The sequence below is a fragment of the Miniopterus natalensis genome, chromosome 7 (assembly GCF_054644295.1).
Source record: "Miniopterus natalensis isolate mMinNat1 chromosome 7, mMinNat1.hap1, whole genome shotgun sequence".
Classification (NCBI taxonomy): domain Eukaryota; kingdom Metazoa; phylum Chordata; class Mammalia; order Chiroptera; family Miniopteridae; genus Miniopterus; species Miniopterus natalensis.
The window spans coordinates 9,830,188-9,852,469 of NC_142087.1; the positions used below are offsets into that span (position 1 = coordinate 9,830,188).

The 22,282-nt window shown below is 35.7% G+C and overlaps 1 protein-coding gene across 3 annotated transcripts in view; it reads right to left on the reverse strand.

Moving 5' to 3' along the window:
* The window catches only part of RALGAPB (Ral GTPase activating protein non-catalytic subunit beta), an 80,347-nt gene that overhangs the window by 46,391 nt on the left and 11,674 nt on the right, over positions 1 to 22,282 (reverse strand). For all 3 annotated transcript variants that reach the window (XR_015714798.1, XM_087818734.1, XM_087818733.1), the window contains exons 2-10: positions 20,420 to 20,635; positions 17,593 to 17,795; positions 15,080 to 15,243; positions 13,343 to 13,529; positions 9,316 to 9,447; positions 6,007 to 6,185; positions 4,682 to 4,830; positions 4,341 to 4,557; positions 625 to 826 (exon numbers count right to left, since the gene is read on the reverse strand). Coding sequence is in view for 2 of the 3 variants with exons in the window: in XM_087818734.1 (XP_087674860.1) it covers positions 625 to 826; positions 4,341 to 4,557; positions 4,682 to 4,830; positions 6,007 to 6,185; positions 9,316 to 9,447; positions 13,343 to 13,529; positions 15,080 to 15,243; positions 17,593 to 17,795; positions 20,420 to 20,605 (1,619 nt within the window). In the remaining variant the exon portion in view is untranslated. The remainder of the gene's footprint in view (positions 1 to 624; positions 827 to 4,340; positions 4,558 to 4,681; positions 4,831 to 6,006; positions 6,186 to 9,315; positions 9,448 to 13,342; positions 13,530 to 15,079; positions 15,244 to 17,592; positions 17,796 to 20,419; positions 20,636 to 22,282) is intronic.

A 22,282-nucleotide genomic window follows, 5' to 3' on the forward strand; every position in this document is an offset into this window, starting at 1 on the left:
TAAATACCCCAAAGGCACCTTAAGTTCAACAGGTTCAAAACTAAGCTCATCATTGGCCCCTCACAAATTTGCTTTTTTGGTTGGTCATACTACCACCCATCCAGTCTTATGGACCAGGCAGAAAGCCCATGGTCATAGCCTTCTTCCTTATTGCCTTTGATACCATTTGTGGTATCCCCTCACTTTACCTGTGTCTCTCTCCTACCAACTTCCATTACTATGGAATCATTTTAACTTTTGTACATGGCTTTGCTCACTCGAGAAAATAAGCTCCTTAGACGCGGTATTTACAGTTAACATTTATGGACCATATACCGTGTCTAATACTGTATTAAAATTTAATTTAAAAATTAGTGTAGTCCTTCCAAATCGTTCCATAATTAATAAGTCAAATAAAATAGAAATAATAGTTCTAAAATAAAAAGAATCTTAAAGATCTTTATCAAATCTAATTAAAACAAATAAAATAGAAGAATTCAAGCAAAAATTTCAATTACTTACTGACCTTTGCAGGTATTTCAAACCAACATTTACTTATCAGTTCAGCCTACCAAGCCATGCTACAATATAGTTTCACTACCCAAACTATATAAATGGAAAAATAAACAAAAAAAATTCTAAGACCTGGATAAATAAGCTGGCAGAATCTCTTCTCCAGTCTTCTTGCTACAAAAAATCCTACACAGTGTCCCACAAGCCTCAGCTCTTCCTGCTTCATAGTTATCAGGAAATTCACTTGCATCAAACATAGGATTGGAAACCATGGTGTCTGTAGACATTTGTGACCCTTTCCGTCGAAACTCCATGCTAGCTTGTGTTGTAATGGCTGAGGAGAGAAAAGGAGGGTTTTATTATATTTGTCAATATGCAAATAGGCTCATGGGACCCTGGACACAAAGATCAAATGTTGGAGTCATTAAATAGCTACTTGAATAGAATCCAATAATTCTTTCGTTTAGCAACTACGTCTTAATTTTTTTAAGGGCTCTCTGAAATCTTCTTGGAAAATGGGTAACCATTTATAGTGGTATTGTCAGTTTAACAAATTCTACCAGAAGTATTTCCCAACTGAATTTTCGATCAGCAGAGTACATTTGTATATATCTGTAGTCATATACAGATATATAACACAGAATTTGGCTTTTCTATTATTTATTCTGTTTTTAATTTCCCCTGTAGAATGATACTTAAACGTTAAGAAAAATAGCTACTGCAGTTTCCACATTACCCCAGATGAACATCATTACTGAGTGGGCAATCCCATGCCAGTCTGTATACTTTAGGGAGAGGGCAAAGTAAGGATGAGTAATGGGTAGGGAGGAAGAGAAAGCATTCCCACCACCCACCCAACTCCAAAACACACACCAAAGAATCGCCCAACCAAGCAAAATGAGAATGAATTTTAACAACCACAGACAGCAGCTAACTGGAGGTTGATAAATCAGAAAATTGAATTGGTAAGAAAGATTATCATGGTCATTCGTTGTCACTGAAACAGAAGCCCTTCGAAAGTTGCTTTTATTTTTAACAGATTTCACAGTGTATTGAAAACCACTCTGAAATCTTTTATCACTCTACATGAAATGTTTAAATTATTTTGTAATAGATTTAATAGAATGCAGAGTCAAGCATAAATCTTTATGCAACTTCCCATGAGCCATTTTTAGTCCTGAATAAGCTATCCAGCAAGAATACATTTAAAAAACACTACATGCAGAATGCATACAAATCAAACATTAAATCTGTATAAAAATAAGCTTAAAGCTTTAAAAAAAAAAAGCCAAAACACAGTTAGTGCAAAATCCTGGAATTCATGACATGACCAGACTAGTGTACAGAAATAATGGGACTGATTCAGGCAGATTAATTTGCTTTTGCCAACAATCCTCCCCATTCAAAACACAGAAAAAGTATTTTTCTTCTCAAGTGCAAAAACTACAAGAGACAATGACAATCAAATTTTTTAATGGAATTATGAAAAAAATAAAAACATGACTGCAATTAAGGAGAAGCTTCTGGTTCCTACTTACAAGATTTATAAGAAAGAAGAATTTGGATAAAAGATGCTGCAAGATAATAGAAATAAATGGAAACAAATCAAAGGACAGCAGTAATTATAAAATACTTTAAAGATGGTGAAATTTTACAGTAAGTTAAGAAGCTTTTTAGCTTTTTAAAAGTTAGATTAAAAGCTTTATGATACCACAAGCTAGTTCAAAAACATAGGAAATTGTGCATTCAGATCCAAAAATATAATTTTTGTATCATGCAAAAGAAATGAACAAAGAAAATTACACAGCTACAAAAGAATTGAGGTTTTGAACTGCCCATAACGTGCATTAAAAATTTTAGTTCATTAACCCTTCCCAGCTCAATGATACTTTTACAAAGCACAGTGTACGGTCAAGTAAATCTAAAGCTAACCATTTCATAGAGGCAAGCCTTTTAAGTTAGAGGTGAACTGCATGGCAGAATTCCTTGATGACAGCCAGTACTTAGAAAACAGACTAACAGTGTTAGTATTCCCAAACCTCCCACCACCCCCAAGACCTCAAGAATGGCATCCAACAGCACTCTAACCCATTCAATTATCTGGATACCTCCTATCTCCTGGGTAATGGAACAGCCTTTCTCATTTGAAAACAAGGCAGGAAAAAGAAGCTTCTATCTTTTCCCCGCCAAGGAAAATGATAAGAGTTAAAAGTAAGAATTTGTTGCTGACATATGATTTGAATTCTGACTTCTATCTTTTGGCATAAGAGGGTGAGCAAAGCTGTTACAAAATCCCTAGAGAATAGGAAGATCTGTAAGTTCCCTTTAAGCAAGCCCACCAAGGAGACAGAAGGTTGAACCACCCTGGATTCAGGGATTTTAGTGTCAACAACCTGATACCCAAAAGTTACATCTTAAGAATTACATCTCAATAAAAATAAAAATATGACTGACTCGCTCTAGAAAATACAAATTAATAAATATAAACATGATTCAGAAAACTAAAAATATAAAGCACATGAACATAACAAAATATAAGCCAAAAATGGTTTTTACGTTTTCATTTAGTCATCATAAGTAAATTTACTTAATCATAAATAAACACTACTTTCAAACTTGTAAATAAAATATGGAAATGACAGAATATAAAGTGTCTGAATTTGAACAAAATAAACAAAGGAATCCCTAAACTCAACCATGTGATCTCAAATTATATTCCTGAAAATGTCTTTATAGTCAGAACTTTTCTAAACTATGTAAAAGGTCTGTAAGAATAGCCAAAATAATTATATGTGTATAATGCTAACAAACATTGACCTTAGTTCTGAAATGGACATAATAGATAAGAATGCATTTCTAAAAGAAAGCAAGATCCTTGTGGCCATTAAATTTTTATCTTTGGAATTAACATTCTCCCTAGAGATGCATAAACTAATGCAATTAGGCCTCCTTTTACATCGAGCTATTTCTAACCCCAGTAGAAAAGTGCTTTCTTACCAACCAATATACTTATTAATGCATATAGCACAGTGCCTAGCACAGAGTAATTCAGCTCAATAAATGACAGCCATTATTATTATTCAGCTCTATAAGATATGTCATAAATAGTGCTCCCTCAGTACATTCTGCACTACCCTATACTCTCATCCTGCACCCTATGCAATTACTTCCAAATATAATAGTAAGATGACAAAAGTAAATCAGATTTTATTTAGACAGTGTTTCATTTCTATAATAAAATCTAAATAAACATATTAAGATAAAGATATTAATATATTAATATCTAAATAAAGATATCAAGATATTAATTGTCCACCAGTCTTATTTAGTTTCAGAACAAATGATATTTTTAAAAGTGTATCCTTGAAATAAAGTTCTCTACACTAAAACCTGAGAGGTTAGAGTCCTTTGTGAAGCAGAAAATTCCTGATATTTATATGTACTAATAATGAGTGAATGGTTGTCAAACTCTAAGAAAACACTTCTTTCTTGTGAACAAACTTCTGGTAAAAACATCTTTAATTCTTGATATCATATTATTATCCTGGCTGACATGAAGGGAACTTCCAGGTCACCCACTGAAAGGAATTTGATTCAACAATGAAAATGGCTAACGTGAAGTGTGTCTAATAAAAGCAGACAAAAGCCAAACCTCATAAAACAAACATAAAAAGGACAGGTAGCAAACTTCCAAAATTCTGTTACTTCAGCTGGAAGGGGTTAAAAACAAGATACTGCTTCATCAGAGACAGAGAGCTTTTTAAGATACATATTAATCTTGCAGGTAGGAAAGATTAAAAAGAAAAAAAAGAAAGAAAAAATGGTAACATTTCTTGAGCAATATTTACCAGTCATGCTGCTGTCTCTGTTTATCCCATTATGAAGTTTACAGTGAACAAATGCTGCATCAAATAACCATGATCCAAAGAGATTCAAGATGCTGTTAACCTTTGGTCTCCGAGGGGCAGGCAGTGGCCGGGGTTCTGAACTAGTCTGATTTGGACTTGATAGAGGAGAAGTGGAGGATGTCTGGTGCTGAACTTTTGAGGCATGAGCAGTACTAACCTATTAGAAGAACACAAGAATATGTTCACGCTCATGAAAAGTCTAAAAAAACAGGAGGAGTTTTTAAAAAGGATGGCAGATTAAAAAGTCACCATTATACAGCATAATGACAATGAAAACTTACTGTGCTTGTCTTCATGGTGGCCTTGTTCACAGTAACAGCCCGATGCCTTCGGTTATGTGGTGGGGTGGTACTGACAGCAGTGCTTTGAGGCATACTTAATCTATTCACGGGTGTTGGAGGAGCACTGTCTGATCGGGGTCTAGAAATGCCTTTAAGAAAAGACAAATGGAATTATTCTTCATAGTTCAAAATATGTGGTCAGAAAATCTTTCTCAAGCAACACCACTGAATGCTTGGTACAGACTACAGCAGGGACTGCTAGTAGCCTCAGAACATCCGTTCACCCTCTCTTCCTGAGTTATGTAACACAAATTTTAGCTGGACATGGCTATCCAAAATAAACTACTACATTTTCAAGCCTCCCTTACAGTTAGATGTGGCCATGTTCTGACCATAGAAAAGTGGGTAATAATGAGTGGACATTCCAGGGAATCTCCTTAAAAGGACTAATCAAGTGTAGACTCTCCTTCTTTTGTAATTCCTGACGGGATGGTTGGAACTAACTCTTTCAACCATCATGGACCATGAGAGAGTGCACAAAGAATGGAGGGCCACAAGATGCAAGAGCCTTGAATCCCTGACAATGGTGGAACTGCTACAGCAGCCCTGTACTGGCTAGCCCTGGGCTTAAAACATGTGTAAGTAAACTATCTTGTTTCAACCACTGGTATTTTGGGTTGTTATGTAGCAGTCAAACTTAATTTGAACTAATACAGGAGTGGACAAAAGTAGGTTTACAGTTGTGAGTACACAAAACACAGAGTTTATTCTTATATGACTGACAATTAGTTATTGTATTATTTGTATTACAACTGTAAACCTTCTTTTCCCCACCCTGTATATTATGTAATATATTAATGAGTACATATAATAAGTTCTTTAGGAAATGATATATATTAAAATATCATTGCCTTTCAACAGGTAAAAAAAATTCTGAACTTTTCATATGGGAAAACAGTTCAAAACAGTAGTTCACAAAAGGTTTAATCTGCCTCCTAATGATAACGTAAGAATGATACCTAATGCATTTGAATCTCTATTTTCTTGAATTACTAGTGAGAATTACTTTTACGAATCTTTTATTCATATCCTTTGTATATTTATCTGCCAGGTCTGATTCTTTTTCTTTGATTGCTTGGTCTATTTACATAAAGACAACAAAAACCTTCTAGCTATTACATTTGTTGCAAATAATTTTCCTAGTTTGTTATTTGTAATCAAATCTGTTCCTCCTTTGCCTTGGGCTTTTATAATAGTTTCTAAAACTAGACTAGAGTTATCTACATGTAGCTCTTCAAACATCTAGCAACATAGGCAAAATTCACCTAAAAATGCATCCACCAGACAGCTGATTCCACGCATGGCACGAAAAAATATTTGAGGCAGATGTTTAAGGCAGGGATACTGATTCAATTCTTGTGGCATTCCGCTCACATTCAAGAACTGTTCCTGAAATTTGGGAGTAGAGCTTATAATGGCTGGGTTACTCAAATCCACGGGATTACTATCAAAAGAGAGAGAAGAATTAATTACACATTTAAAAGTTTCTTTAGCAATAAACTACATGCAATCTATTTTAAAAATAGGGCTGTTTGTGCCTTTAACTCAGAGAGGAGACTAATCTGTATTCAATAGGCTCCCTAGCCTATTGAACATCAAACATCAGCACTTCTATATAGAAGATCTGCAGTGTGTTTACATGAATTTACTCTGCCTATTCAAATAATGAGAGTCAAAATAAGATTAGAAATTTTTAATTTCTTAAGAGTGCACATGGGTATTTTTCTAACATGTTTGGAATTAAGCAATGGAATAAAAACTGTCAATAAATCAGTAAGAACTCCAAGAAAAAAAATTTTACTTTAATATGAACATATTCAGTTCTTTAAAAACTATTTTAAAATTTGGATTGTTTGTGTTCATGTGTACGTACTAAAGTCATATATTTCAAAACAATATATTTGGGCTTGAATTACATTTTATGTGTAAATAATTTTAAATATTTCAACTAAAAATTATATTTCGATTACCACTCAAAATGGTCTGCTTAGCTACCCATTAAATGGCCTCTCCAACTCAAAAGTGATATTGTTAATAAACCTATAGGCAGGACCTGGAAAGAATTTCCACTAGCTATGAGGCCAAAAGAAATAGGCTAAGAAATACAAATCAGTGGTTTATAGATGCTCTGCCCTTTGAAACCTTCTTTCCCATCCACTCAGACTCTTAATTGCAAGTGGGAACAAGGGAACATATATATGGGCTTCTAATGTTAGTAGATTGTATCCGTAGAACTGGAATTCATCATGTGGGGTAGAGGAGATAAGTCTAGTAGCAGTGTCAGAAAGCTTATACCAGCTTCTCCACATGTAAACCTGAAATTATTTTATTGGTACAGTACAAATATTAGAGAACAGATTTAAAAAAAAATCTGAAATGAGAATGGGTATCAAAGGATATAGATCAGGTCATAAAAACTGCATCCCTACAGCTCCCAATGCCCTGTATATCTGACACATGTAGAGAGCCTGTTAAAAATCCAGATTCGTCCTAGATCTACTAAAACAGAACCTCCACATGGGGCCTGAAGAGCCAGTGACCATGGATAAATATGTCCAAGCACAAGCATTTCAGAAAGTAGTATTCTAATCAAGGGAAACAATTTTTCCCCTGGAAAAAGACAAAGCATTACCATATTAGACAAATGGTGCCTACCTCCCCATCATATTCAGCCCTCCCTAGGAAATTTGCCAATGACCCTGGCAGCCCCTTAACTCTCATGGCCCTGCCTTCCACCCAGCCACAGCTCACTTAACCAACAGGGTAAAACTGTCCAAAAGGTGTCTATCTAGATGTCTGCTGGAGACCTATACCTGATATAGCCTAACTGAAAAAATAATAATTTAATCGAATATATCCCTTTTGAGAATCTGAGCAAAGGAAAAGTCCCAGTGAACAGAAATGGCTAGAACTGGGAAGTCCCACAGTATTTATGCCACCGGGCAGTTATCTCATGGGATTACATGTACCCCAAAGGCAGGAAGAAATAGGGACTCAGGAAGCCTGCGAGAGAAAAAGAACAATGTATATATGCACAAAAGAAGCAAAAAGCCAAGAGAGACAGATGACAGAAGAGCTTGTCCCAAAGCTGCCTTGGTCCATCCCCATCTTGAGTACTGGGCATTCACTGCTTCTTAGAGTCCAATGAGACCTCTCTATCATCAGAAAATAACCCCTCTTTCCCACTTGTATTTACATAAATAAGTTCCTATTCTTTAGATTCGAAAGAATCCTGACTAATAAAATCTTTCACCTGAAGAAGATAAAGCCTGAAAAGGTCAATTAAGAGTGAAAAAATGGGAAAAGATTATCCAAGAAATACCTGTAAAAAAGATTCTAGGACTAAAGTTTTACTGGTGATTTATGTCAAATTCCACACAACAGAGCACAGGAAAAAAACAGGAAGTTTCCTATTCTTTTTTCTTAAAACATACCAAAACATCAATTAGTCCAAAAAAAAACTAGAGACAATTTGGCAAAAAACATTAAAAGATTAGCATTTCATAACCAACTCTAACTTTTCTCTCAAATTAAAGAATGATTCCATATTGAAATAAAGTAATACAAATTAATAAATCACATCAATAGGTAAAAAAGAAAAAACTTTTAATTGCTTAAAATAAATCCCAAAGTATGATTTGAATAAAATTCATTACTACCCCTGAATTTATAAATTTAAAATTAAAAAATTTTAAATTTATAAATAAAATCAGGAACATAAAAAACCAGGAACATAAAAAAGAATAACTATCTAATATCAACAACCCACATCCCACTCAAAATTTCACGTAGTAGAGACATTCCAATGAAAATCAGAACACAGAAAAACTTCCTAATCTTAAAAGAAACACAAAATTATAGAAAAATTGATTTAAAATATAAACTGAAATCACTGAAAGATGAAAAACGCAAATTGGAAGGAAAAAATAGAAAATGGTTAACTAAAAAGGTCATACAGAATAATTTAGAATCACTACTATACAAATAGAAAATGAGGCTAGTCAAACCAGAAAAAGAAGATAGGCAAGGAAAAATGTTTAAGAATCAAGACAGTACACAACAGAACAAAAGTTCCACAGAACACAAAGATGGGGCTAGTAGAAAGGTAGAAAGCGATGAAGCTGAACTGAATAGAATTACTAGAAAGAAAGAAATGGCAGGAAGTAGCAATTTATCCCTCTGTGAAATTTTATAGTATCCCTCAGCAAAATTTTAAACAAGTCTACTAGAGGAGAGGCCCTGAGAGCCATACTGACCAGTCAGTGCCGGTCAGAGAGAGGAGCAAGGTAGTCTCCAGGCCCCACAGAATGTGACAGTCCTGGGAGAGATATCATCCAGGCTGTAGCAACAGGCAAGAGAAGAAAATGCTGCATCTACCACAGGGAACAAGCTCCTAGAGTATAGACCAATCGCAGCTGAGGATAGCCTGGCCCTGCTGGAACAGGGAGAGCAGAAGGCACATGATATAGATGTGTGTGCTGTCCACTTTGGCTCCACCTGACACACTGAAATCCATTAAGAGAGTTATAGCATGGTTCCTGCCCTAAGACACTGGGTAAAAAAAATAACAATACCTTAACATATGTAAAAAGCGAAACCATGTCTGTGCAACACACTCGTTATCCATTTCAGGAGGGATCAGACTGGCATCTTCATCGGGAACTTTAAATGGGGGAAATGAAGGACCATATGTAAAGCGTAGCAATCTAGAAAATAAAAAAATGCACACCGCTAAGTTCATTTCTTAACAGAATGAAAAATACATTCAAGCATTAAAATACAAGAGAAATATCAGAGAAAACAGATGAAACATGTATTACACCTCACTGAAGCAAACAACTAAAAACCCTTGTTTATAAAACAAACTGGAAGCAGGTTTCTAGTTCTATAAAAAAATTTTAAAACATTTATTTGTTTTGCATAAATCATTATTTATAAAATGGTTATTATGTCTTACTTATATTTTGTTATATAATTTATATAACTATAGATTAAATTTGTAACATAAGTAATACAAATTAATTACACATAAATTTTATATTTTATAAGTTTTATAATATATGCTTATAATCATAGTTTTACAATATTTAATATAAATTAAAAATTATATTACTAATTTATAAAATTATAAATTATTTTTAATTTTTATCTATAAATAATTGCAAATGACATAAATAATAAATTAATTATAGTCACATAATGCAATTCTATTTCTATAATTACCTAAGTACTTATATAAGTAATAAATTATTTTAATTATTTTTACAACTTATCTCACTGCAAACTCCATCAACACAACTAAGCCATAATTTATTCATAATAATAACTGCTATATAGCTTTACACAAAGTTTAGAATTCATGGTATACCTTCAAAGTAATTCAACAATTCAATTACTTAATTTAAAACTAATATTCCAAATGTACTAAAAACTGTTCAAAGCCCTTTGACTCAATTATTACACCTCTAGAGATTAGATCGTAATAAAATAACCAGAATACACACATAGGCAACGAAAAAACATTCATATCAACAATATTATTAAAGTAAAACACTGGTAACATAAATATGAAAAGAACAGGGAAATTTTTATGTTTTTAGTACAGTCTATAATGTTAATCCCTACCTTTTTTTTTTTTTAATATGTCTTTATTGATTTCAGGGAGAGGGAGATAAAAATATCAATGATTAGAGAGACAGTGATAGGCTACGCTCACTGCTGGGGATCGAGCCCGCAACCCGGGCAATGTGACCTGACCAGGAATTGAACCATGATCTCCCAGATTATAGGGCAATGCTCAACCACTGAGCAACGCCGGCCAGTCCAGGATATTATTTTTTTTTTTAAGATTTTTAAAATTCATTTTTAGAGAGGGAGGAAGGGGTAGAGAGAAAAAGAAACATCAATCTGCTGCCTCCTGCACAACCCCCAGGTTTATGCCCTGCCAGGTTCAAGCTGGCAACATTTCAGTGCACAGGACAACACCCAGCCAACTGAGCCACATGGGCCATGGCAAACAGGAAAACTATTAAATGAATTCCATTTATATAATGAAAAATTACAAAGCCAATAAAAATATGACCTCAAGATCTAGTTACAAAAAAAAAAAGGCATATGTGACAAAAAACAGACATTAAATGAAAAACAGACACTATAAGAGAATAACCTCAAATTGATATTTATAAAAAGAGAACTAAATGGAAAAAAATACATTTAAATGTTAATGCTGGTTGTCTGTAAGTGATGAATACTTTCCCATACAACTTCCAAATTTTTTATAAGCATGTATTATTTTTACAATCAAGATAAAACTATTACTTAAAAATAGATTTATAATACTGATATTCACAAAGATTATCAGAATCAATAGAATATTTCAAACCTTCATCATTTAGTTTAAGTAATGATAAAGATATAAACATTTTATTCAGAAAAAGACCAGTCTACGTTCTGATACATATTACTACTTACAAATTATTTGTTTCCCTCTCTACCTTCTCCTCCCCCAAACCTGAATCAGACCAAATCTCTAGATCTAACTACCAGTTGACAGGAAATACAGGGGACAAACAAACATGTTAATTAACAGAAGTAGAACATAATCAGAAAAATCCAGAATGTGAAACATTCTATAAGACAAACAACCCGGTTTCTTCAACCCAAAAAACCCCCCCAAAACTGCAAAGAAATAAAAATGAAAACGTTGAAACCTGTAACTTAAATAGGTGTAAGAGCCCGGCCAGTGTGGCCTAGTGGTTAAGCATCAACCTATGATCCAGGAGATCGAGGTTCGATTCCCAGTCAGGGCACATTCCCAGACTGCAGGCTTGATCCCCAGTAGGAGGTGTGCAGAAGGCAGCTGATCAATAACTCTCTCATCATTGATGTTTCTATCTCTCTCTCCCTCTCCCTTCCTCTCTCTGAAATCAATAAAGACATATTTTTAAAAAATTAAAATAAACTAAAAAAAAAAATAGGTGTAAGAAGCATGTCAACTAAATGCAATGTCTAAACCTTGTTTGTTTCCTGATTCAATGGAATAATTATAAAAAAAAGATTTGAGATATTCAGGGACATCTGAACATTGAATAGCTAACTAATATTAAAGAATCGTTAAGATTGTTTAGGTTCACCCAGATGGGCGTGGCTCAGCGGTTGAGCATGGACCTAGGATCCAGGAGACTGGGGTTCGATTCCCAGTCAGGGCACATGCCTGGGTTGTGGGATAGGCAGCCGATCAATGACTCTCTCATCATTGATGTTTCTCTCTCTCTCTCCCCCCCTCCTTTCCTCTCTCTGAAATCAATAAAGGTATGTTAAAAAAAAAAAAAGATTGTTTAGGTTCGATAATGGTATCGTGACCATGTTTAAAAAGAGACTCTTTATCTGTCCTGGCAGATGTGCTCAGAGGTTAGAGCATAGGCCCACGCACCAAAGGGTAAAAGGTTCAATTCCCAGTCAAGAGTACATCCTGGGTTGCAGGTGTGATCTGAGTGCAGGAGGCAACCAATCAGTGTCTCTTGCACACCAATGTTTCTCTCTCTCTCCCCCCCCTCCACTCCTCATCCCTTCTTCCCTTCTACTCTCTTTAAAAATCAATGGAAAAAATATCCTCTGGTGAGGATTAACAACAACAACAAAGAATCCTCATCATTTAGAGTTATACATTAAAACATGTAGGATTGATTAAGGGAACGTAAAGTACAGCACAGGGAATATGGTCAATAATAATAACTATGTATGGTGCCAGGTGGGTATGAGACTTATCACAGTGAATCACTTCATAAGTTACATAAATGTCTAACCACTATACTGTACACCTGAAACTAATATAATATGAAATGTCAATTATAATTGAAAAAAAATGTTAAGTAAAAGAAATTAAAATTCAATAAAAAATATGTAGGGTTGAATGATGACATTATAAATAAATGATAAAAAGTTAAAATCATTATTATAAAAAACTGCCTACTTTGGTTACAAAGTAGCACATTATTGTATAATCCCATTTCTGTAAAATTATTTATAAACATATATGACAGGACTTCTGTTAAATTTAACTTTTTCTTTTATATCTTTCTACGGTCTGTTTGCTTTTTTCAAATAATGATCATGTGGAGGAAACTGAGATCCTATAAATTTATAATAGCTCACATTTTTTAAAATAAAATTATTTCAGAACAAAAAAATGATCATGAATACAGGGTGGGCCAAAAGTAGGTTTATAGTTGTATGTGAAACAGTTTATTCTTGTATTATTATTTATTAATTATCCTATTATTTTTCCATAAGAACAACTGTAAACCTACTTTTGTCCCATCCTGCATTTTAATAATCAGAGTAAGAGTGGGATTTTTGGGGGCAGGGAGATAGGGTGCAGAGTTTGTTTGCTTCTCCAAGACACTTGCTTAATCTGAAAAGTTTTAGACAGATACTAGCCAAACTACTACATTTATTTTTTAAAATTGGCTCCATTCTGTATCTAAAGCACCATAATAATAGACATAAGAAACAGGCTTTTTACAATGTATTCCATGAATCCCAGAAAGACAGAACTAGGCAAGACGGATGAAGGAAGGCAAGTCAATGACAATAACCTACCTTGAAGTGAGTGCACAAATGACCTTGCTCCACTGCTCCACCACTGCCGGGTGGTGCCTCCAGTTAGCCACCATCTCCTTGGCTGTTTTCCAATATGGAGGTGTTGGGAAGCACCGAGTACAAGCTAGTAACCAAACCTCAAAGAGAACTCCAATCAACTTCTCTGCTAGATTTTCAGCAATGCCACCTTACCAACAAAAAAACAACAACATATCTTTGGTATACTTATTTTTAAAGCAGAATCTTCAATTCACTGATTTGGGAGGACTGGTCAAAAAATTAAAATAACTGCAATGTTCGGTTTTGACTTTCAAACCACCATTTAATAATTAGGACAAGAAATGATTCTTAGGAGCTCCTAAGAAGGAAATCATGTATACATCAACCAATAGTCACTTTGAAAGTTTTCAAGTTGCCCTGCTCAGTTCTTATCAAGGATCTTAATCTTCTAACAAGTGGAAAGCAGAGTACAGAGGGGAGAGAGGGAAGGATGAGTACCTATCATGAGTGGCCTCCCAAAATCCTCACATTAACTGTACAGGATAGGTATTTATAACACCTATTACCAATTAACTCAATTTGAAGATGAGAAAACTTAGGTTCAGGAAATTTAAATAACTTGCCCAAATTCACACTGCCAGTAAGTAAAGAAAGCAGGTCTTTCTACTTTCAAACTTAGTTATAAATTGCTTCAGGTGTTTGAAAGCCCCCCTTCCAGGGCCAGGGAGACAAAGAAGGAAGCAAAAGGACTACTGCTGGGCAGGACAAGCCTCAACCATGAAAGCATAGTTGTTCCTCTGCTGAGAGTTCTGGAACTAGGGAAAACAGCAGTGGTCTGTACTCTGCAGAGTTCTAGAAGGCAAACTTGGGACTAGAAGGAAAAGTTATAAAGAGGTGTATTTCAAATGAGCAAAAACATAGTTTCAACAATAACAAGCCTCAGAAGGGGATAAACTGCCTGCCTTGTGTTGCTGAGATCCCAGGCTTGGGGAGTGTGTAGCAGAGAGACAATGAATCAATGACTGGTCAGCTATCGTCAATACCAAACAGGGTATTCCTATTATGGGGTCCCTTTCAACACAAAAATTCCATAAATGCCTTTTAGATATTTTCCTGGACACTGAATCTGTGTGAGAGGACAAGCACACTCACATGTATATTAGGTGAGTAAGTAACAGGGAACATGGATCTAGAATGTCAACTTACAATCTGTACACACTGTGCTATAACATACAAAGCAGGGCTTCTAAGATACAGTCTAAAGTCTCATAAAATTGGAGGCTTTTTAATGGCTAGGTAACAAATAGAATACCATCGTACTTCCAAACAGGACACTTTAAGACTATAGGTTTCATCTGCTGAAGAAAATATCTTCTATAGCTATCAAGTTTTCAAAATCAACTTTGGTAACTACTTTGTAACCAGGTACATTACATATAGGCTCTAATTTAGTTTGTTGTTTCTTATACAGGCTCTATCCTAATATACCAAACAAGCTACTGTTCCTATCATCAAAAATGCATTAATTTTTAAAAATGCATTAACTCATCCTACCTTCACTGAAGGTAAAATAACTTCATATCATGTCTTTGAGGGTTTCCATTCTAAGAATTGTTAATCTTGGTTTGTCAACTATCATGCCAAAATTTAAATCCCCAATGAGTCTACTACCCATTGAATTTACAAGGAAACTATTTGAAGCTCAGAAATAAATTAGGAAAAATAAAATAAACAAACCTTGAACAGTTGGAGGGGCTAGAAGTATGTCATTAATCTGCAGAAGAAACAACAATAAGACTTCCCAGGTTTCTCGGGCCATGATGGATGACTCACGGGCCAGTTTCTGAATGGCTCTCAGGACCTGTAAGCACAGTCGGATCTGACTGGAGCCCTGTTCCTGTCTGAAGAAGACACAGAGATATCACTGACAAGCCTTGAGAAGAGACAGCAACAGCGTAAGGACAGGCAACTTATGGATGCAACAAGCAATGATCCAGTAACAGTCCCTAAGAGCATCAGCAGACGTAAGAACTAGGCACAAACTCTTCAAAGTTACTTCTTCCCTGTCACACAGTTTTGCACTCTGGGATCTCAACTTACACTCCTATGAGAGCTTGAAAGCTTCTGGGGTGAGAAGGGAATACTAGAAATGTAAGTTTCACCTCTAAATTTTCTGTGTACAATACGCTTGGCACATAACAGAAGGTATGCAATAGTTTTCTGCTGAATGAGTGAGTGAATGAATACCCACAACTACTCCTGCTGCACACACTGAAGCAGAAAGGCCTTTGGATTCTTTTTAAAAATTTTTAAATGCACATTCACATGAATTCTGCATGGGATTTCTGTAGTGCTCACAGTCTCTTTGAAGCTAATGTTACTAGCAAAGAGCTTACAGACCCAATGGGATATCATTAACAGGTCCCTAAAACTCATGAGGTATGCAGGCAATTACCTCAGAGATGAGCACCTGCGACTGCTATTCAAATACAAAAAGGCATCTTGCCTAGCTGGTGTTGCTCAGTGGTTGAGCGTCAGCCCATGAACCAAGAGGTCACCGATTCGATTCCCGATCAGGGCACATGCCTGGGTTGTGGGCTCAATCCCCAGTACGAGGAGTGCAGGAGGCAGCTGACTGATGTTTCTCTCTCAATTATGTTGCTCTCTCCCTCTCCCTTCCTCTTTCTGAAATCAATAACATTTAAAAAAAAAAGAATATCATGTTTTTTTAAAGTCCAGTATATTTGAGCAATATATCAAAATCCTAATCCTTTTTTTATTTTTTTTAATTTTATTTTTGTTTAAAATATTACAGATGTCCCTTTTTCTCCCCAATGACCCGTTCCACCCCATCCCATCCCTCTCCCCAACCCCTCTCCCCACCACTGTCCGCGTCCTTGGGTTGTGTATATATGCATATAAATTCTTTAGTTATTCTCTCCCCCTCCACCCACTGGCCCTCCTCCATCCCTCTGACATTCATCAGTCTCATCTATGCTTCCATGTCATTGAATCTATTCTGTTCATCAGTTTATTTTGTTCTTTAGATTCCATGTATAAGCGAGATCATGTGATGTTTGTCTTTCTCTGTCTGGCTTATTTCACTTAGCATAATTTTCTCTAGGTCCATCCATACTGTCCCAAAGGGTACAAAATCCTTCTTTATAGCTGCATAGTATTCCATGGTGTAAATGTCCCACAGCTTTTTTATCCACTCATCTACTGATGGGCACTTGGGCTGTTTCCAGATCTTAGCTATTGTAAACTGTGCTGCTATGAACATCAGGGTACATATATTCTTTCTGATTAATGTTTCAGGATTCTTAGGATACATTCCTAGGAGTGGAATCACTGGGTCAAAAGGCAGCTCCATTTCTAATTTTTTGAGGAACCTCCATACTGTTTTCCATAGTGGTTGCGCCAGTCTGCATTCCCACCAGCAGTGTAGTAGGGTTCTCCTTTCTCCACACCCTTGCCAGCACATGTCATTTATTGATTTGTTGATGGTAGCCATTCTGATAGATGTGAAGTGATACCTCATTGTGGTTTTAATTTGCATCTCTCTAATGATAAGCGACGTTGAGAATTTTCTCATGTGTCTCTTGGCCATCCGTATGTCCTCTTTTGAGAAGTGTCTATTCAAGTCCTTTGCCCATTTCTTAATTGGGTTGTTTGTCTTCCTCTTGCTGAGTAATATGAATTCTTTGTACACTTTGGAAATTAGCCCCTTATCAGATACATCCTTGGCAAATATGTTTCCTAATCCTTTTTAAAAGGTGGTTCACTTTTTTCTCAATTATGAAAAAAACCCTCAAGATAATCTTCTGGCCTACCTACTACAAATTTTCCCATAATAAAGTCAAGTCTGCTTACTTCAATGTCTTCATTCTCTCTTAGGAAAGATTCATTTTAAGATAGACGGCTTAGTTGCTTTTAGCTTAAGTGGAAACAAAAATTATTCCTAAATATGTCTTTCTGAGTGGAAGGGAAAGGGGTCACAGTATTTTAATATACAATAGCTATTAAATTTAGAAGAAAAGCCAATGCCTTTAAAATGGACACACTCTTAAACATTATATAAGCCCACTTCTCCTAACATTCACATTAATATCTCTTTAACTGAACAAGTAATGAAAGTTAACTGTTTAAAGGACTAACAATGAAATGAGCTCCTATAATATAAAACAGTAACATTTATGAATATTTTACTATGATCTTAATAAAAGGTCAGATAGATAAGTATAGCTTACCTTGGTACAAAAAGATTTTGCAGGTGTTTCAGTATACTTTGAACATATAGATTAGGCTCTTTAATAACTGGCAATGGAATAGACTCTTTCGGCAACACTAAAGCCATAATCCAGTCTGTATATACATCAACACAATATTTTACAGTTTCTCCATCCAATGGAAGGGTCAATCCATAGCAAATTACTTCCATGGTCCATTTTACCTAAAGAAAATATACTTACAGAATTATCACACATCCCTCTCTATATCTCAGTAGACTGATTTAAAATGTTAACCTCTTTTACTGCCAAAAAAACCTCTCAATTGACAACATAGTCATCTCAATACATATATCAGATTAATTCTAGAGAATGCACTTTCCATGTATAAGACATACTTAGACATTTCCTAAGCAAAATATTTAAGAAAAAAATAAACTACTTATTTCTAAATATTAAGCCGATATTGGCATTTACCCTTTAGACATTATTATTGTGTGCTCTGTGAAATAAAAAGTAAGTACAAGACGTCTTGATTTTATACAGAGATTGGAAGCAAAGAAATAGGAAATTTTTGATACTTTTCTCCGATTTATTATATAAGGAGAGATGTATCATTTAGGAAATCATGCACACAAATTCAATCACATTCCACTTCCAGATTATGCAACATTAACAACAGGAAGGAAAATGAACTGCACAACTCTTTTTCTTGTGACTATTTTCTCTGCCAAAGAAAATAATATTTAAAATGCAAAGGTAAGGATAAACACAAATGAGAAGGGACTGAAGCTGGGTAAGATTTTAACAAGGCACTTGGCAGCACTAAATGAGTTCCAGCCTCCTGGCCCATAAGAATCACATCCTAGAGGCTGAACGAACTTACCTGAGAGACTGCTGAACCATTGCCTGCAGTCATAAAGAATAAATAAGGTATGATGAGAAAAAGAAAACAGCCCAATATGCAAAAGAATATGAAACTACATTCCAGATACTATAGAATGAAAAGTTTAAGTGAATTCCAGACAAAACTGGGACAAAGTACTAAGCAGATGATCAGTGAGCACATATAAAAGGGAAGCATAATCACTGGGAGCTAGCCTGCTCAAAAAAAACAAGTCATGCCAGATAAGCTTCATTCCTTTATAAACAGGGTTACCATGAAGGCAGTTGACAATTTTATAATCTTGGCAGTTTATGAAGCACTTTCATAAATATCTAACCATCAAAATAATCCTGTGTCAGGGGGCAAATTATCCTCACTTTATAGAGATAAGAAAACTGAAGCTTAGTAAGATTAAGCAATTTGGCCCAAATCACTGGTTTGGAAATGCTAGAGCTAAAATGCTAGAGCTGAAACCTGCTCTTACAACTAGGAATCTGAAGCTGTTCTCACCATGCCATTAACAGCCTTCTCGGACAAAGGGAAATCTAGGCTTTAGCAAGAAATTCAATGAGATGCAGGATGTCCTGTGGACAAGATGTAGACCTATGGACCAGAGGAAGGTAGAATGGTCAGATTTATAACTGGTTGAAACACCAGATGACAGAGTACCACTGGATTAATGTACCAAAATCATTTTGGAAGAAGGTGCCCAATGGTATGCCAAGATTTTTAACTTAGGAAAAAAGAGAAAAACAGTTTATATGCTGACCATAAGTAAATATCACAAAGCTAAAAAGCACAGCTAACTTGTTAAGACAGAAATTTAGGATTCAAAAAGACTTCCAAGGCATAAAACTAATGTTGAACCAAGATAAATACACATATTAAAATTTTTAAGCTCAAAAACTACAAAGGCAAGAGTAAAAATAAAAAAGAAATACAAAAAGGCTAATGGTAGAAAATATATAACAGCGATATAACAATATAATGTAATATAATATATAAAATAGCAATAGCTCTAGCTGGGTGACTCAGTTGGCTGCAGCATTGTCCCATATACCAAAAGGTTGTGGGTTCAATTCCCAGTCAGGGCACATACCTAGGTTACAGGTTCGATCCCTGGTTGGGGCACATATGGGAGGCAAAAGATCTATTTTTCTCTCTTACATTGATCTCTCTCTCTCTCTCTTTCCCCCTTCCTCTCTCTCTAAAATCAATAAACATATCCTTGGGTGAGGATAAGAAAAAGCAATAAATATTAAAGAAGTCAGCGCAGTGAAGGTGTGACAAATGGGAAGGAGACAGGATTTAGCTGCACAAGAGAAAGAATTTTAAAAGAGGTTGCAAGTCCCTAATTATCAAATGAAAGACAAAGGAGAAGATATAGTTTAACTGTATAATTCTAGAGGACCCTAGATACAAGAACTATTCTCTCATATCCTTTTGAGGGTTGGAAAGGAGAATAAACAAGGGCTGCACCACAGCACCTCTATCTACTCATGTGCCATCTCTTCCCAGGACAAGGCAGCAAGGGATTATAAATACACCAAGGGGATAGTGCATCATGACAAGTGCTGGCCCTCAGAGTAAGTCTGTGCTAGGGCACTCTGGAGAGAGGAAAATGCTACTCCCATAGAAATGAAGACCTTCTAAACACATCTCTGAATATAAATCTGAAGATTGAGCCTTGGGTTTCAGAGAAAAGGGCCTGACACTCCAGTCTGTCTTGGGCACATAGCTCAAATGGAGAACTGAGTCTGACTAGCAGGAAGTCTCAGCAGCACAATAATGCAACCTATTTCTTATAACTGCCACAAACCTTGAGCCTCCAACCCACTACCCAAATAAGGTCAAAATAGAGAAGTCACATTGCACTGGGCAGAAATCCATTAAAAATGTTAAAAATAAATTCTTCATTTATAAAGTCGTTTTTATATAGTAGAATGAAATGAAGAAACTTACTTCTTTGTCAGTTTTTAACAAACTCTCACTACCAGCCACTGAAGGAGTAATTAATGCCTGCCCAAGAGGATGGACCACTGCATTTGCCACCTCTCGCCCAACGCTCTCTGGATAGCTGTGCAGAACACTGGTGTGACCCTGATCATTCTGAATCACCAAATGCAGGGACCTCCACTCAGAGTACATCGTGCCGCTAAAGGACTATCCAAATGGCACCTGAAAAGACAAAACAGAATTATGTGTCAAATTATACTGTTGCAAATTAATAAAAAGAAGTACAGATTTACCCTACATGGCAAGATAAAGAAGCTGAAAATATTGCCTCAAGATGACTGAGGATAAAACACATCTAAATGAGTTGATAAATGTCCTAAAATAGCCTCATGGTGAGATCAGGTAGGCAGGCAATCCCTGAGAAGCAGCTAGCTGTCTGAACACCTCCCCAAAGAGCCCTCAGAACAGATAGCCATTGTGCAAGGGGATAAAATGATCAGATTTGGTACACTTATAGCATGAGGGAATCCTCCTCACTCTATGTTCAGGATAGAAAAGGGTAGAAGAAAGGAGTACTTTAAGTAGGAAAGGGAGATAAAGAAAAGAGTTTACTCAAAGACCCAGATTTTTCAGTCAATCATTTCCAGGTACTGATTATATAATGGAAACATATCCCTGCAATTTCCCACCAATGTCCTCAAATCAGACACAATATTCTTTGAGAATATTTCATTCCCTGCAGCAGTGGCACACAAACTTTCAGTAATGGAATACCTAGAAGTCACAGTGGCCTTCAGAAAACATATTAAGAGCTCCCACTTACTGAGCATTTACTACATACTACTCATATAATCATCAGAAACAACTCCATGAATATTAAGTAATATTATCTCTACTTCACAGATGAAAAAATTGAGACATGGAGAGGTTTGCTTCTTACCTGAGGCTTCAGAGCTATAACATGATAAAGCTGGGTTTTGAACCACATCTGCTGGGTTCCAGGGACCATGCTCGTAACCATGGCACGTACTGTCTCTCCCTATCCTATACATTCTCCACGGCATGTACTGCTTCTTCCTTCTCCCTAGGCTATAAATTCTCCATGAAATGATGTTTAAGTCTATCATACAAATGAGAAATTTCAGCCACAGAAAACATATCTGTATAAATGCAATGTAAGTATTACAATAATAAATACCATATATTCAAGAAGAGAATCAAAGATGGTTAGCCCTTCCCAATTCATTTCTGTTAACTTCCACTTTCTACTTGCTCTGAAATGTTTGCCCAGCAAGCAGTGTTTAAACAAAATACATAGGTACACTTAATCTTTAAAAAGTTCTATCCCTTAAGCTAATTCTTCTTCAAACTGGAAGAGACTAGCATTGTTTAATTTTACCTTAGAAAACCTCATTCCAGCTCATCAAGTATCAGTGTTTTTCAAGATATGGTATTTGAGAATCATGGGCCAACAGAATGAAGATCAAACTTCTTAACATAAAAGTCAAAGTCATTTACAAACTGGTCTCAAACTACCTTTCTTTCTTCTTTCCATACATACAGAGGAACCCATCATCTTATCTTCCCTTCCCACAGTTTTATTCAATCTCAGCTTCTTTTGGAATCTAATGGACTCTGGGCTCATTCAGTGACCCTATAAGGTCTAATGTCCTCCTCCTTTGGACTAAGAGGCCCTGAAATGGGAAGGCAGGAGGGATGGGCCAGCACTGAACAAGGTATCTATAAGCTGAAGAAGGATTGATGTGACTTTAAAACTGCCTCAGTTTCCTCAGAATTTAAAAGGAATTCCCCCCAAAATATCGTGGTGCCCCTCCCCACACCTTAAAATAAGCACTCTCAAAAATGGAA